The 15,882-nt window shown below is 39.3% G+C and overlaps 2 protein-coding genes across 3 annotated transcripts in view; one reads left to right on the top strand and one right to left on the bottom strand.

Moving 5' to 3' along the window:
• Nucleotides 1-15,882, bottom strand: part of sord (sorbitol dehydrogenase) — a 278,112-nt gene that overhangs the window by 231,116 nt on the left and 31,114 nt on the right. The window lies entirely within an intron of this gene.
• fam189a1 (family with sequence similarity 189 member A1) overlaps nucleotides 1-15,882 on the top strand; it is a 115,165-nt gene that overhangs the window by 92,248 nt on the left and 7,035 nt on the right. The window contains exons 3-6 of one of the 2 annotated variants that reach the window (XM_026166792.2): nucleotides 869-979; nucleotides 4,216-4,347; nucleotides 12,606-12,713; nucleotides 14,783-14,943. In XM_026166792.2, coding sequence (XP_026022577.1) covers nucleotides 869-979; nucleotides 4,216-4,347; nucleotides 12,606-12,713; nucleotides 14,783-14,943 — 512 coding nt within the window. Of the gene's footprint in view, nucleotides 1-868; nucleotides 980-4,182; nucleotides 4,348-12,605; nucleotides 12,714-14,782; nucleotides 14,944-15,882 lie in introns of both variants that reach the window. The other variant, XM_026166783.2, reaches the window with a different exon arrangement.

Here is a 15,882-nt window from a genome sequence, read left to right as displayed (position 1 = left end):
GGAAAAAAGCACTTAAACTTATCGCTCCATCTGTTTATTACATGCCACCTCCAGCTCCTTCCCTTCTCCACCTCCTTGTCTGGCTCTCCTCCTCTCCATCTGTTTATGTGTGTTCCCAATAACCTTTTTACGCATCGAACTCCTCCTTCTAGTGACCTCAGTGTCCTCGGCTAATGCTGTTCCAGTGTCCCAACACTCTGCAAAAGCAAACTTTGGGAATAGCTCCATATTACAGTTTTCAATCAGATGCAGCTGTGGTGTCAGTTTTGGTACACAATGCAGGAGACTGGTTTTCAGTTTCCTGGACAGGAGTCATTTTTAAAACTCTTTTCTTTTACGCTTGACCTGCAATGTCAAGTGGCAGGAATAGAAGCCATGTTTCCACTAACAGGATTGATATCCAAGAAAATAAAAAAGAAACCTTTACCCCCAGGAAAACGGGGTCGAGGGAGAGACACCACCACTGGTTTAGAGTGTAAGACAATATTACATCTGTTGAGGTTGTACATGTGTGTCTGAGAGAGATGAGCTACTTCACAGCTGTGATGATGTTGAGAAACAGAAATAAGTTTTGAATTTCAATCCCTCAGTAAGTTGTTTCTTGTGTCATTGTGTGCCTTCAGACTGTGGAGGCCTGAGGGGGAACAGGTTATTGATTTCTCCTGACATCAGAGCTAATTTCCTCTTTGGTGATCTGTTAGAGTCACTGTGAGTAACGATTGATTAGAGAAGTACACTGCGCCTCTGCTACTTTCAGCAACAGTATCAGAAAGCGCTGAATCAATTTTAGTAGCAACAAGCTACAATTTGCCATTAATACCATTGTGATTCAAATATTTTCTCTCTTCGTTCTCTCTTTTTCTCACAGATCACATTCTTCATGCTGCTGTCTGCAGTTTGTGTGATGCTAAACCTGGCGGGCTCCATCCTCTCTTGCCAGAACGCTCAACTTGTCAACTCTCTGGAAGACTGTCAGCTGGTGAGACCAACTGGACCTTAGCCCATGCATGCTCCAGCTTTGCAGTACACTCCAAAAAAGACATTAATCTTTTAATGTGGCTTTTTGGAGGCTTAAACTTAATAATTGGAAGAAATGATGCAGTGTTTCTGATCTGTACTGATTAGACAGTGAATTGAACCTAGTACTGAACTTGACTCATACAAAATACAGAAAAAAGCTCTTGTTTTCATAAATAAATTTGTAAAATCAGAGCACACAGACATCAAATCAAATCAAAACTTTGCTGAATAGTATATCTAGCCAGTCTGTCCATAGTTCATATTCACCAAACAGAGCAGCCAATCAACATTTTTCATGTCTAGAACTCATAACCATAACCCCTTGTCACCAGAATGAACACCTGAGTTGACCCACTAGCAGTCAATGACAAGTAATGGATCTTAATATTGATATGTTATCACTAACATTTGTAGGGGTATGCACTAAGGCTGTGAATAAAAGTGGAAACAATATATATGGTCGAAAGGGATCATGAAGAGTGAGTGACTAATAGAAATGTGTTGTCTGCATGGGAGCCTACATCTATGAATGCGAGCACACGATGGGCTGACGGGCAGCGCTTCTGTTCCAAACAGGCTGCAGGACTGAGTCAGCACCGAAAGTCAGCTGAACTATTTGTCTGTTGATGACTAATGGCTCCCAATAAACACATCCATCTCTGCCAGAATCACAGAGAGCTGAAATAAAATAGATAAACAACTCTGAAAGAGAAAGCCAATGTTTTTTCTTTCTTTCTGTTTCACTCCGATAAAGTTGGGAGACATTTTTAAAAAGTGTGGTCAAAACAAACACAGCAGACGGTGAGAAACCCCGACTGTAACGGTGCGTTCAAGCATACAGATACATTAAAGGGCCCAAAATACGCCACCAGAAGCGCTTGTCACTTCTTGTTGGAAATTTCCGCTCCCCAAATGTTTTAATGTCAGAATTGTTGGAGCGGCCGTCACCAGCAATATGTGTAACTTTCTCAAACTGTTGGCCTGACGTCTACATCCACTTCATGCTTTGATTGGTCAGCTGGGCAGAGGCGTGAAAGCTGTGGGAGAACTTCTAACTCAACTCAGTGAATGTCTTGAGGAAAATTTCTGAAATGTAATTAAAAGTGAAAAATAGATATCATGTGAATTTTTAAAGTTATATTTAGAGAATAATCCACCACCAGAACAGTTGTGGTCACACTTTCCAGTTTGTTGCAACTCTTACTTGTCATGAACTACTAGACTGCAGTTTCACCTCTTTGTGACTGCTAAAAATCAGTGGTTGCCCAGGGATTGCAGTAAACTCTTTTCACTTTTGGCAATCAATTGCAAGAAGCTACTGAGCATGCAACACCCTCAAACTCTGGGCAGCCACTTTTGATCACTGGTGTCCTTGTGGGAGGCAACCTGTCTCCCAACAATCACTGCATCAGACTCGAATAGCAGTCACTCTCAGACAGACTGGTAAATGTTTAAAAATTATCGCAATCTAATTTATAAACACAGACAGATTGCTAACACACTGCAATCAGTTGGAGTCAGTCTGCAGTGATCAATGCAACTTGTCTGCAACAGGAGACTCAGCGCTCGTTTCATTCTGGTTATATTCCTATAAAATAAAATTAAGGCTGAGGTGAGCTTCTATATCATTTTGCAGTTAAACTGCCAGCATCTACGTCACTATTTGTAGAAGGATTTGTGAATCTAATCTAAGTTTCAAACCTCCAGGTTTCTGGCAGGACGATGAAATTAAGCAGTTAATGTGAATTTCTGTGTATATAACAGATTTGCAATTTTCACTGATTTAATTGTCATATCAACACAAAGAGATAGCATGTAACTGCCAACTTGACCCTATTCAGTCGCAAACGAATAAAAGACTGACTTCACCATTTTATCGCTGTCTTAATGCAAAGTACCTGTCCCAGCATTCATTTCTACGGCAACAAGATTGCGAGTTCATTGAACACTATCGCAATAGTTCTGCTCGTGCTGCTGTTTTCCACCACTGTTTTCCCTAATGTGACCATAAAGGACTTGTTTTTTAGTATAATTCCAGATTTGTTGTCTTCTCTTATCCTGCAGTTTCTTTGCTCCTCTCTGCACCTTAAGCGCTCTGAGCTAACTGCTCTGTTAGCCTGTGGTGCCAAGCACTTGACTCACAGGTGTTTCTACAGTTTGTGGCCTGATTAAGTCACTGCACATTGGTGCTGTATTTTAGCCTCGCTGTAGTGTATATATATCTGTAGTGCATCTGAATATATCGGAGACATTTGTTCATGCTATTTTATTTATGTTAGGATGCTTTGGTGTCCTTTACGTTTTTCGTGTTAACATCAATCACACTGCATTCACCTGATTTCATTTTTTGTCGTGATTTCTTTTGGCCTTGATAGCAGCCAAGTGAAAATTTGATCTCGTCATATCTCTACCTCGGACATATCTGAATGGAACTATGAATTAGGACTTTTCAAGCTTGAAATATCTTTAGGTATTTGAGTGAGCTCCCATTTCACAACACAATCAAAACATCATGCAGATTTACATAATGAGATTCCTAGTTGATTTGTTTTTAATTTAATTCATAGTACCAGGGGTTTCTATCTTTTTCATGACTGATGCAGCCCCTGGTGATTCATCTGGCACCCAACCCACTAACCTGAGCACTTCCACATTATAAGCAGCTTTTGTCCTTATGCAAGTGGGAGCAGCCGACTACACCAACTTCACCGCTTTATGTGGTTCCCCAGAGACCCTCCCACAGTCGTGACTGAAATATTAATGTTCTTCATCTCCTTTCCCCAATGTAATTAACCCATACTTGTTGGGTTCATGTCCTGCTTTCTCTCAATCTGGGACACATAGCAGAGGTATGCTCTACCGCTGTCCTTTACTGGGAAGCTCATCATATCTCACAGTCCTTTGTCTCTTTATGCATGTGCAGGTGCCTTTCTCAATCACAGCGAAATACGTTTTGTGAACTTTGTCATCAAAGTTTTTGATTACACGCCCTGTAACTGAGAATATGTTTTATGTCAGGGGTAAATATGTCGCTCGTCACTCATCTTCAGAAAAAAGTGACATCAGAAAACCAAGCTCAGGCCTGATTTGTGCGTGTATGTGTGTGTGTGACGTGTGTGTGTGTGCCTGTGTGTTTCCGTGTATGTGGCATGCATGCATGAGTGCGGATGTGTGTTCTCTCCTTCACCCCCCCAGCTCAAGTTTGACAGCGATGGAGTGTGTGTATGCTGCGAGCTACAGAAGCAAAGTTCAAGCTGCAACAGCCTGGGAGAGACGCTGAAGCTAAATCCACTGAGGGACTGCAATACGATACGTATACGTCTCAAGGTGTGTCTGTTTGTATATTGTGACTGGTATATTTTTTTTAACATAAAAACATTCTGTATGACTGAACTACACTTTACATTTGTCTGGTAGTTGTTTGGCAAAAACCGTCATGGCCAGCTTTAACGACTCAGCGATGTCACATTTTTAGAGACATTTGGGAGGCCAGACTGAGACACAAATCCAAACAGCTGCCTTTTTTAAAAATGCCCATCATTTATTCATTTACTTGCCTTCTTGTGTTTTTGCAATCCAGAGCTGGAAATTGAGGTCTGATTGAACTGTGTCAGGGAGAACTCAGTTTGGATCCATAAACCACCTCCTGGTGCTTGTTTGTCACCTGCAAATGTTGTTTTTCATGATCTTTCCTCTCTATTTTTAGTCATGCTACGTCATGGCTCATGTGACGTCAGTATCATTCAGTGGAGAGCAACACTTTGATCCAGACTGAAAAACTGTTGGATGAAATTTTGGTAGCGTTTTATAATATGGTCTGCATCTAAGAGTGTTTTCCCAATTAAATTAAATGGAATTTCAATGTACTTAATTTGAAAATTTGAAATTACAATGTAATTACACGGTAAGGACAAAAGCCAGACTTGGCTCCATCAGTATAAAGTCACATAGGCCTGCAAATTGTTATGGTATTTATTTTTTTCTCTGAGCTGGAAAGGGAGAATAGTCCTTATATAATTAATATTGGTAAAAGAAAGGGACATTTGAATAATAGAACATTGCCATGCACATCAGGATAATGAAAATGTAAAACTTAAACTTACTTGCATTATAATATATGTCAGTTTTCATGTAAAATAACCAGAAGGTATGCGCCGCTCGAAATTACTTACAAAATACTTAAAATTATTTACAGAACAATTTGTGTCTGCTAAAATACCCGAGGTTATGCAATACATAAAAATTACAGTACTTAAATGTACTTACAATATAATTGTTTCGTTGTTTCCTTTATTTTTGTTTTATTCTTCCTTTAACTTCATTCTAGTGAACCTACCTTTAAGTATTTGTAGATAACTAGAATTAACATACCCTGATATTCTTTTAATTACATCGGAGTGAGACCCTTAGATGCAGGTCATGCATATAAACTGTTACCAAAGTTTTGTACAGATATTAATAGTTCCAAGATTGGGAATGTTGCAGTTTTCAGTGAAACATCTCAACAACTTAGGTTAAATTGCTGAGCTTAATATTTTTAGGATGAATCTTCTTTTGTGTCTTTGACCGATGTTTTTGTTTGTGATCGAACAAACCTACAGATATGGTTCCATAGTTAGAATTGTAGCTGGTCAACATGTTGGTTTTAGAGCTACATCCTCTGAGAGTCACCAGACTAACCTCAGGTTTCAGATTTCTTTTCTTACTGTAGCATTTGCCGTCAGGGAACAATACAAAACAAAGCTGGGTTTCTTTCTCAGATTAATTGAGCAGAAAGCAGCAAAAGCATTTGTCTTTCCCCAATAGGCAGACCTCTTAGTATGCAGCAAGTATCTACTCTGGGCTGGCTCTAGTTTGCAAGAGTATGACCTCGGTAGATTATCTTGACTCGCAGCATAAGAGGGAATGATATATAATCTGTCCTACTGCGCCGTTATTGCATAACGACAATCATATCCATTCATTTTATATCCTTGATTGATTATAAAACATTGATAACCAAATAAAAGACTTCTCAGGATGAAGCATGCTTATGAAAAGAGGAAAGATCAACTACATTTGTCACTGTAATCATAACTCTTTGGAAGAGATGGAGAATTGGTGCTATAAACCTTTATTAAGTGCCAAAGAAGTCAGATGTATTGAGTTATGTCTGTGAGGAAGCTGTCACACACAAGTCTCCGGCTATTTCAGATGGCTGTTAGACGACTGCTGACTCTAATGAACTCATATAGTGCCTCGATCACTAAACGACACAGTGTCCTGAATTATAAAAGCAGGTGGACTGAGTAAAATTGGTTTCTCATTCGCTTATTAGTTGTTGTTACTCAGCAGTAGCGCTTTTCTTAAAAAAAAACAAGAAAATTAAACCAGCCACCGTTGCTGCCAATGTCTGTCATTCGCTCTGTGCTGGCACATTAATTTCCACCCCATTTTTCTTTTCATTACTCTGCCCGGGGCTATAAATCATCAGTGAGGGGGAGTACTGAGGTAATTTGCGATTTCCTGTAAAGGGGCGGATGTGTAACCTTATTCACTAACCTGATTGACCTGGGGCAAGGTATCTTTCAGAGGTTAAATATCTGCTGAGCAGCCATGCTACACCCTTTACGTGTTGGCGGCGTTATTAATTTTCTTTGCCGGGCAGGATTTATGGTGGCATCGTGAATGTTGTAGTCACAAGGGAAATCAAAGAAATGCATCTTCTCACATCTGTGTGGCAGATGCACTACCAAATTCGAAGTCACACAAAGCCATCGTAAATATTTCTTGATTCTTGCGCTGAGAAAAATCACTCAGTGCTGCAGTGCATGCAGTGGTTAGACACAGGTTTGTTTCCCTGTGCAGCTGTGCGCTACTGTAATCTCAGCTTTGTCTCAGGGTAGAGTCTTTACTATCAAAGCTGCACAGCAGGATACGTAGATGATCAACAGAGAACATCTGACAGTCAGCCAGCTCACAAAGAGTGTATCTATTACATGATGGTACTGAGTTGCACCTCTGCGCTCCCTGCAGGGGTACACAGTGGATTAATCTTTTTTAGAAAACAATGATGCTTTTAGCTAAGTGTTGCCAGCAATTTTTTTTGTGAGTGTTGCATTCAGCAGTGTTATCAAAAAATCAACAGAGTGATTTTGTATTTATTGTATTTGCTGCTTATTTTCTCTGTCTGCCTTGGCACCTTCCACATGTAAAACTCAGAAGGATAACATCTGCCAACAGCAAGGCAAGGCCATATTCCCAGACATATTCTCTATTTGTATTCTTGGTAAATAATGGTTTTAGACTCACAGTGAAAGACTTGTCTTGCTGGTATCTTTTGTTACCCTCTATGCAAGGTTCTTTAGAGCACAAAGAACAGACATCTTTGCTTTGCTTTGCCTGTATGGACAGCATAATAAAATATCTGTAAAGTGCACCATCTTCCTGGTGTTTGGAGTTAGGGATAGGTACTGTATTCCCTTTCATACTGATGCCAAATGTGAGTTTGTGTACCATCAGTATGCCCTTGAATGATAGGGGGATGAGTTTTAAACTTGTGAGCGTGTGTCATCTTCATACAGGTTTCAGCCAGGAATCCATAAAAAATGATTTTCTTCTTTTGCAGTAACTCACACAATGGTAAAAACCAAAGTTTAGGAGTTCCTTATTGACTTATATGAGGCATATATTGTGATTTAAATATCACTGCAAACTTTCAGAAAATCCAATACAATGTGCAGTCATAGTTGGATCCAAAGCAAATTGTTTTTCTGTCACACAAAGACTGAATAGCACTGCAGGGTTTCCCAGTTTTTGCTGTTCTGCCTTTTTCATTCACATTTTTATGAGTGCAAACCCACTTTTTTGTATTCACCTTGCACCATCATCTAAAATTTCAGTTAATGGCTTCTCTGCAAACTCCACTTCAGAGCTTTATCGGCTGCCACATCAATCATTGACTTTCTAATTCAATTGGCATTCGTGTTAGAGTTGTCGCTGCAAAAGGGTTTCTAATCCAACCTGACTACCTGCTTCTCACTGAAAATACTCATGAAACTGCACGTGTATTCTGCTGAAGTGAGCCCTGACGACAAGCTGCTCGCCAGCTTTCGACATATTGTTTTTGCTCTGGAACTCATCCAGTAATGGGAAGGCATCATTGCCCTAGTGAACTACAACAACCGTTTTCTGATCCATCCATCAGTTTTAAAAGATAGGGTCTGAAGTCCTGCATTCAGGTCATGAAATCTGGATAAAAAGGAGTCAGGCTATGTCTTTAGACTAGCTACACTGATGCAATAACAATGTTTATCTCAGGAGTCCCAGTTAAGAAGCACTGATCCAGGGAAAAAAAAGAAACTGGGAGCAATGACAAAGGTTACATCTTCGGGTCATGAATAAAACTCTTCTTTTCTAAATATTTAACACTTTATGGGGCCAGAACATCGGCTGCTTTCAGTCACTGGAGCTTAAACTGCTGTAGCTCTTCCTAAAGGAGGTCCAGGATTTTCTTTCAGATCCCATGAAGAGCTTTTGTAGCCTGCCAAAAAGAGGTCAGAAAGATTTTTTAACAGAAACTCAGAGCCGGTTGAATAAAAGCCAGGTGCACCTTTGAAACGGATGTATTTTGGTCAGCCACAGGGAGCAGCTAATTGAGGTGTATGTTTAGTTTGTGTCTGGACAAGATCTTCACGGTTCGAGGGATAACAATTGAGGATCAGTGATGTGAAAAACCAATTAAGCCCTCTGCCACAGAAAGTTTGTGGCCAGATTAGGCAGTAGGACTGTATTTGTTCTATTATTACAATTATAATAATTATTATTGTAAGAGATTGAATGTGCACAGGGGAAAAAAATGTTCTGATATCCTAGCTGAGCCTAGCTGTAGGGGCTTCAGAAATAAAGGACATTGGTCTTCTGATGTGCAATTTTTTATCTGATCCTCCCCCAAATATTTTTAGACATATTGCCTAGATAGAAAAAACAATGCAATTCAGTGTGCGAAATATTTGCCTTCACTTATCATTTCAGTAAGAGAAAATCCAAAAATCTACCCAGTAGAAGGGTTAGCACTATTGTGAAGTGTAAATGGGATAAAATATGCAAAAACAGTGGTATGTGAGCCATATTGTAAAAAACGGATGTTCTTCACTCTGTTAATAATGAAAGTAGTGTAGTTCTCAATGCACTCACAGAGCAATAAGTCTTCTTTCACCAGTTCTGTTCTAATGGTCGGCTTGTGGTGATTATTCATGCTTAAAATGTCAGACAGGCTTGTGCTCCATCCAGACTTCCCTCCAACACAAAACATGTTTCAAAACTGTTATTTTCCAAGGGAAACATGTATTAGCTGCATTTTATAGTTGGCACTGCACAACCTAATTTTGGTTCCAACTGGCATCATTTCTGCTTTAAACTTCCAGCTAACACAGGCTTGATCTTTGGCAACTAGATGCTGGCTATTGAGTGTGTTTGAAAAACAGTGGCAGGGCTGGTAATTCTGAACACTGAAGATGCTAAAATGATTTATTTTATGACACAAACTTTAAAAGGAGTAGGCAAGTGACTATTGGTCTGTTCGAGTTGTCATCTTTTGTCATGCGCCATGGGTTGTTGAGCTGGGGTTGTGAGTTTTTTGGATGTTTTGAGTTTTCTGTAAGTTCTTGATTTGCTTCTTTGGATTTCGAGATGTAGTGTATGTTCTAGCTTTATATCTAGTTCTTTCAGTATAATATTTCTTTTGTTTCCTTTGCAACATTTAGTTATCATCTGTTGTGATCCCCTTCTGTCTCCCTAGTCATGCTCCCATGTGCATGTGCTCTATCTCTATTCCCTATACTGATGCCCTGTCAGTGTTAACACATTTTTATTCGCAAAGCAGTAACAAACTGTATAGCTGTTAAACTCGCCACACTTCCTCTAAACCTCCTTCAGTGTGGATGTTCTTATCATTTTGATCAAGGTTGTGGTTGGTCAAAACATATGTTTTTTCCTAATATATGATCTAGATGCATCAAATGTCCATCATATGAAGCAATCCAATCAACAATCTACAACATCAATGTTTTCCAAAGGAAGTTGCTGTCTTGCTTGTATTGGTGATCATCGGGCACATTTTACTGATGTACCATTGATAACAGGCCACTGAAGTGCATGCGCTAATCTATTCCAATATCAAGTCTCAGTGTGCATTTCATTTTGAAAACTTTTAAACAGGTTTCACAAGTGATTTAAAGCTATTGTACTTGGAAAAATGCAGATAGAGTCTATTTTAAATAACTTGGTATCGAGTTGCAATAAGGACAAATGGCTTAAATCGTCATATTTTTGTAGTTTTAAGGTTCATTATTATTATTATTATTATTATTATTGTTGTTGTTTCTAGCAGTGAGGAATTCAAGCCGTGCAAAATTGTATCGTCCCATTGGCAGATTTGTATTTATTTATTTACTTTTTAAAGTCTAAGATCAATTTGATTGTATAAAAGATTATTTGGCTTATATCCATTAGGACATTTTTATTTTTTTTTGCATTGCATGACTTGATAAACCTCAGCAGGTGAGGCGGCCGTCCTCTCTGTGGGCCTAACACCAGTTGAGGTTTCTAATGTCACTGATAATTATGCGCCTCGTGAATCCAGTGAATAATCTGTGAGACAGGCTGGAAAACCACTTTGTATGGTAACTGGGGAGCTTCCTGTGTCCACAGAAAGTCCACAGCGAGTTTTAGCTCTCATCTCTTCTTGTCTTTAAGGAGTTCATATATTTTAGTTGAACACATTTGTTGAATGCACCTGTTAGTTGTGCCGGCAGCAGGGCAGTTTAGTATCATTGTGATCGTGTGTCTGTGCACCTGCATTTGTCCACAGGGGTTGACTTGGAAAACACAACTCCAGTTGTTTTTCTCTGTGAATAAAGTTGAAATGTGAAGATTAAAGCTGCTGTTTCATGTCAAACAACTGCCACAGCTGCTGTTCCCTGCATAAAATTCCTTATGTAGATGAGTTGGTGAAGTCGTACTTAAGAATCGGTTTTAGCAACAAGGAAATGAATTCTCTTTTAGCACACAACATGGTGAGAAGTGTAAAGATGTTAAAGAGATGGTGCAAAAAGAGACAAACAAACAAACTTGGAAGAGTTGGTTGGATTTATGCAAAATGATGTAGCTGGCAATGGACAGATACAAGGATACTGAGGGTTACATCCTCTTGCAGTGAACAGGAGGTATGTCGTATCACAAGCAGAAAATGAAAGCTGATCAAGTTGTTTCACTAACTCATCTACGCAAGGTATTTTGTACACGGTGGCTGTTTAAAACTTTAATCACCACTTTTAGATTTTTTTCTCAAAATTTTGACTTTATCCTAAAAATAATAAACAATCATAATAACAATAATGACCAAAAAAACCCTTCAATTCTTTTTATTTAACTTAATCTGCCCCTAATACTACCACACACACACCCGTCTCTGCTTCCCCTTCCTCCTTTCCTTTTAACTGTCTTTTTTTTCATAATAGTAATCCCGGGAAGTGAATCCGTCTATCAGATTAACCCTTTGGACTTTTCTTTAAAGGATTCTATTCAAGCACATGAGTGGACAGATCATGCTTCAGACTTCTTTTGTTCACATATGAAAAAGTGTGTTTAGTTTATCTTATTTTGAATGAACATTACAAAGTGCTGTCATCCTTTGTCCTTTCAGTGCATTGTGTGTGCCAGACAGTTGCTATTCCCTGAGCTAATTCTTAAACAGATGTTGTTCCCATGCCTTCTGGAAATTAATTCATGCAGCACCCGTATTACAGCTTTATTTGTAAAGACATACCAAAAGCTGATATTACTGGAAAAACTGAGCCACTTAAATATGGGAAATATGATCGTAATAGCCAATACGGATGATTTTCTTCCACATTTGTCTAAAAGAATAGCACAAACAGCAGCATAATGGGACTGCAGTCATATGAACTATTTTCTCTGATTCAAGATGCTGGTCTAGTATTTCACCAGCATGCACTTTATTTTGCTGACAGACTCAATACTGGTTTGTACCCTTGCTGTTCACTGCATTGGCAGAGTGTGTGTGTGTGTGTGTGTGTGTGTGTGTGTGTGTGTGTGTGTGTGTGTGTGTGTGTGTGTGTGTGTGTGTGTGTGTGTGTGTGTGTGTGTGTCTACTGTAAGTTCATGCTTTACCCTGGATTTTAATGATCTTTAGAGTGTGTTTGCAACAATCCACAAAAATGCACGGGCGTTCTGTTTCTCTCTAAAGGTACTTAACCTTTTAAAAGTATTTCAAATGCATTAACACTCTAGTTTATTAGTGTTTGTATAGTTGTCTTACAGAACCAGGCTTCTCTTTCTGCAGTGCCACCCTGCTATGTGCCTAAACTTATCCTATCATAGCTTCTTTACCTTTAGACCTCCTTTTGTTCTTATATTCTCAACCTTTACTGTTCATAATACCAGCTATCTTTCTTTCCCATTTCCTCCTCCTCACTTTACCTCCTACATGACTCTAATTCCTCTTATTTGTCACTCATATCCTTTTTGCTCTTATGTTTCTTGTTACTCTAACATCCTCCTCTTCTGCTCTCTCTTTCCTTTAGGAGCTGCTTTTCAGTGTATGTGCCCTTAACGTCATCTCCACCATTGTGTGTGCTCTAGCCACTGCAATGTGCTGTATGCAGATGGTCTCGACTGATGTGCTGCAGATGGTGAGTGTGATCGAAGTGCAGACGGCAACGGTAGCTGAATTAACTCTCTCTTCAGTGACCACCCTGCAGTTAAAAACATGCATTTTTTTCATGCTTTCATCAGGGCATGCGGCACATTGCTGCAGATTTGATCTGTTTAAGGATGGTAGGGACTGTTTTAATCAGAACTAACATGGTCAAAATCATCTGATTTGCACACCAAAAGCAGTTATTTCATTCCTTTAAACACATCAACTTTTTTTATATAGTGCTAAATCAGTACAGGAGGCACCTCAAAGGCGATTTATGGTGTAAGGTAAAGACCCTACCGAAAGATTAAAGGAGTCTCAATATTAAAACTGGTGCTTTCACCTGTATGTGACATTTTACCGTGAACTTTGCAAGGTTTCAAGAAATTAGAAGTGTTATTGCAAAAAAATATGATCATAAAAATTGACTTTATGCAAACATGATATTATTTATGGCAGCACGGTGGCACGGTGGTTAGCACTGTTGCCGCACAGCAAGAAGGTCCTGAGTTCAATTCCAACACCAGGCCGGGGTCTTTCTGTGTGGAGTTTGCATGTTCTCCCCGTGTTTGCGTGGGTTCCCTCCGGGTACTCCGGCTTCCTCCCACCGTCCAAAGACATGCAGCTTGTGGGGATAGGTTAATTGGATAATCCAAATTGTCACTAGGTGTGAATGTGCGAATGAATGTGAGTGCGAATGGTTGTCTGTCCCTGTGTGTTGGCCCTGCGACAGACTGGCGACCTGTCCAGGGTGTACCCTGCCTCTCGCCCTATGACAGCTGGGATAGGCTCCAGTGCGCCCCGCGACCCTGAAAAGGATAAGCGGAAGCGAATGGATGGATGGATATTATTTTACTTTGTTTTTTTAATCTATTTTATAAAATGTAACAAATAGCGAGACAAAGACACAAAATGTATTGATGAGTACCAATTAGCTCTCGTATTTATTCTGATTAAACAAGGGAAATTAATAACAAAGGACATGAATACATTTATTATAGGCTGTTTGAATTATACAGCATTTAAGAATGTAAATGGAGGAGGAAAATCATTCACAGTTTGAATTAATGCCTTAAATCAGAGCACACCCTGCTTCAGTGCTCAGCATAATATGTCTGATGAGCAGACATAGATCTTCCTCAGACTTCTTTGTATGGAGAAGTGTAGATATAAATGCATTTTGGTGCTAATGCCTTTTGTTGCTACAGTCTAATAACAAATCAATCATGAATCAGTCAGGAGAATTTTAACCTTATTGTTGGTTCAGCTGAATATAAGACATCATACATGCCGTGCAGGAGTTAGATAACTATATGACAGTAGGAAATTATACTGTTTGATAAGAGCAAACACTAAAGCAGGAAAGCCTCTGTAAATTAAAGCGGCTGCTGAACATCATGACTTCTAAGTATTGATTCACAGAGAAGCAAAGGACAAAAAAAGCACTGTCTTATCTCCACCAGTCGAGTTTCCAAGAATGGCCTCGTTTCCCATTTGCTACAAAGGGTGTCAACCTTTTGTTTAGCTCAGTAAATTTAGCCGAGTCAATAGCAGCGGCGGCAGCCTGGAGATTAGAAAAGCAGGTTGACTGTGACTGGAAAGTTGTCCCACTTAGAAAAGGCTGAGTAAAGAGCCTTCGAAAAGAAGCTGGCCCCATGCACGGCACTTGCATCAGTTAGACCGTGTTCAGAGATCTGAATACATGTTAGTGACATACTGTGTTGTAAGTCACCGCCACTGTTCAAGGATGGTTGTTCACAGTGGTCATAGATGGCTTCTTCGACCATCTGTCGTCTCTGTCCAAAATGTGAACACTGGAATCTATTCACATTTTGGACATAGATCAGTAGTCCTCTTAAGCGACAGCTCCTAGTAGGACTTAAATACCTGGGACTCTCCTCCATTTGGTCTTAGAACTGAAGAAGCTTCTCAGATGAGAGGTGAAACCTCTTCAAGGAACTTAAAGAAGTCCAGTTGCTTTTCTTTCCAAGCTTACTCTGACTGAGAACCTACAAAGACAACTTGATAATGCCTCTTTGTTTAAAATGTTGCTGCTTTCAGTTTATGCCACACAGAGCTCGAGCCCTGAACGCTGACTGTATGACCCCCCACGGAACAATCCTCCACCAAACACTGGACTTTGATGAGTTTATTCCTCCCATTCCCCCACCGCCATACTACCCCCCAGAGTACACCTGTACCCCCTCAATGGATGGACAGAGGTGAGAAGCAAAGCAGTTTTGATCATCATCCCATTTTTAACTATAGATACTTTCAAAGTTCACATATTAAAAATGCAGTCTACAGTATTCACAACAGCTTACGTTTTCTTTGTAATTCATAATAAATACTACGTTATTAACCAAAAACTCAATGGTACTTAATCTGGGTTCATTTTTCTATGACACTTGACACTTAATGATCTAAAGCCACCACTTTACATCTTTGTGCAACTGTCAAAGAGTTACATAAAAATTGCAGTGTAATCCAAAAAAGCATAACTCGTTACATTAAGTGGAACACAAACTACAAGTTAATGGCACTCATTTTAGGCTAAAGACAAATGAAGAATATAGCTGTAAATATTATTTATTTTGAAGCATTGGGCATCCTCCCAGAGGGCAGCAATTCAAATTGGGTATCAAGTAGCTGTATGTTCTCTTTAAAAAGACATTAGGGATTATTTCTGAGGTTTTATTTATATTATATAATCTATTCAATGAAAAGAATTGCTTACGGTCATTATTTTGCAGTCTAGTCCTTATGCCTAACCATTTGCAGAGGAATATTTTGTTTGTTTAGCCATTTAAAACTGACATATGAATCATTCAAGCATAAAAAGGCACCTAACTCAAGGGATGAACCAGTGTTGTGTCTGCACAAAACAGACAACTTAGCAAAGAACCAATTTTAATTTGTATCTTTAGGCATTTTATGCTAGCAGTCTGTTGCAAAAACACAGAATTTGTTCCCAATTCTTTCGATAGGAAACCTAGTATAACACAGTTTGACAGCAATCAAATACTAGTTTTGCACAAACGGCTTCACAGAGAGCTATTAGAGAGAAACTTTATTAATCTATTAGCTAAAAATCAACATATCTCAGCATGGTGTGGAGTGTATCCTTAAAAAATCTTTCTATAGCAGATGAACAGCATCTG

This window comes from Astatotilapia calliptera, chromosome 1 (assembly GCF_964374335.1).
Source record: "Astatotilapia calliptera chromosome 1, fAstCal68.1, whole genome shotgun sequence".
NCBI lineage: Eukaryota > Metazoa > Chordata > Actinopteri > Cichliformes > Cichlidae > Astatotilapia > Astatotilapia calliptera.
Note: the sequence above shows the minus strand (reverse complement) of the source record. Positions and strands in the feature narration are given on the sequence as shown.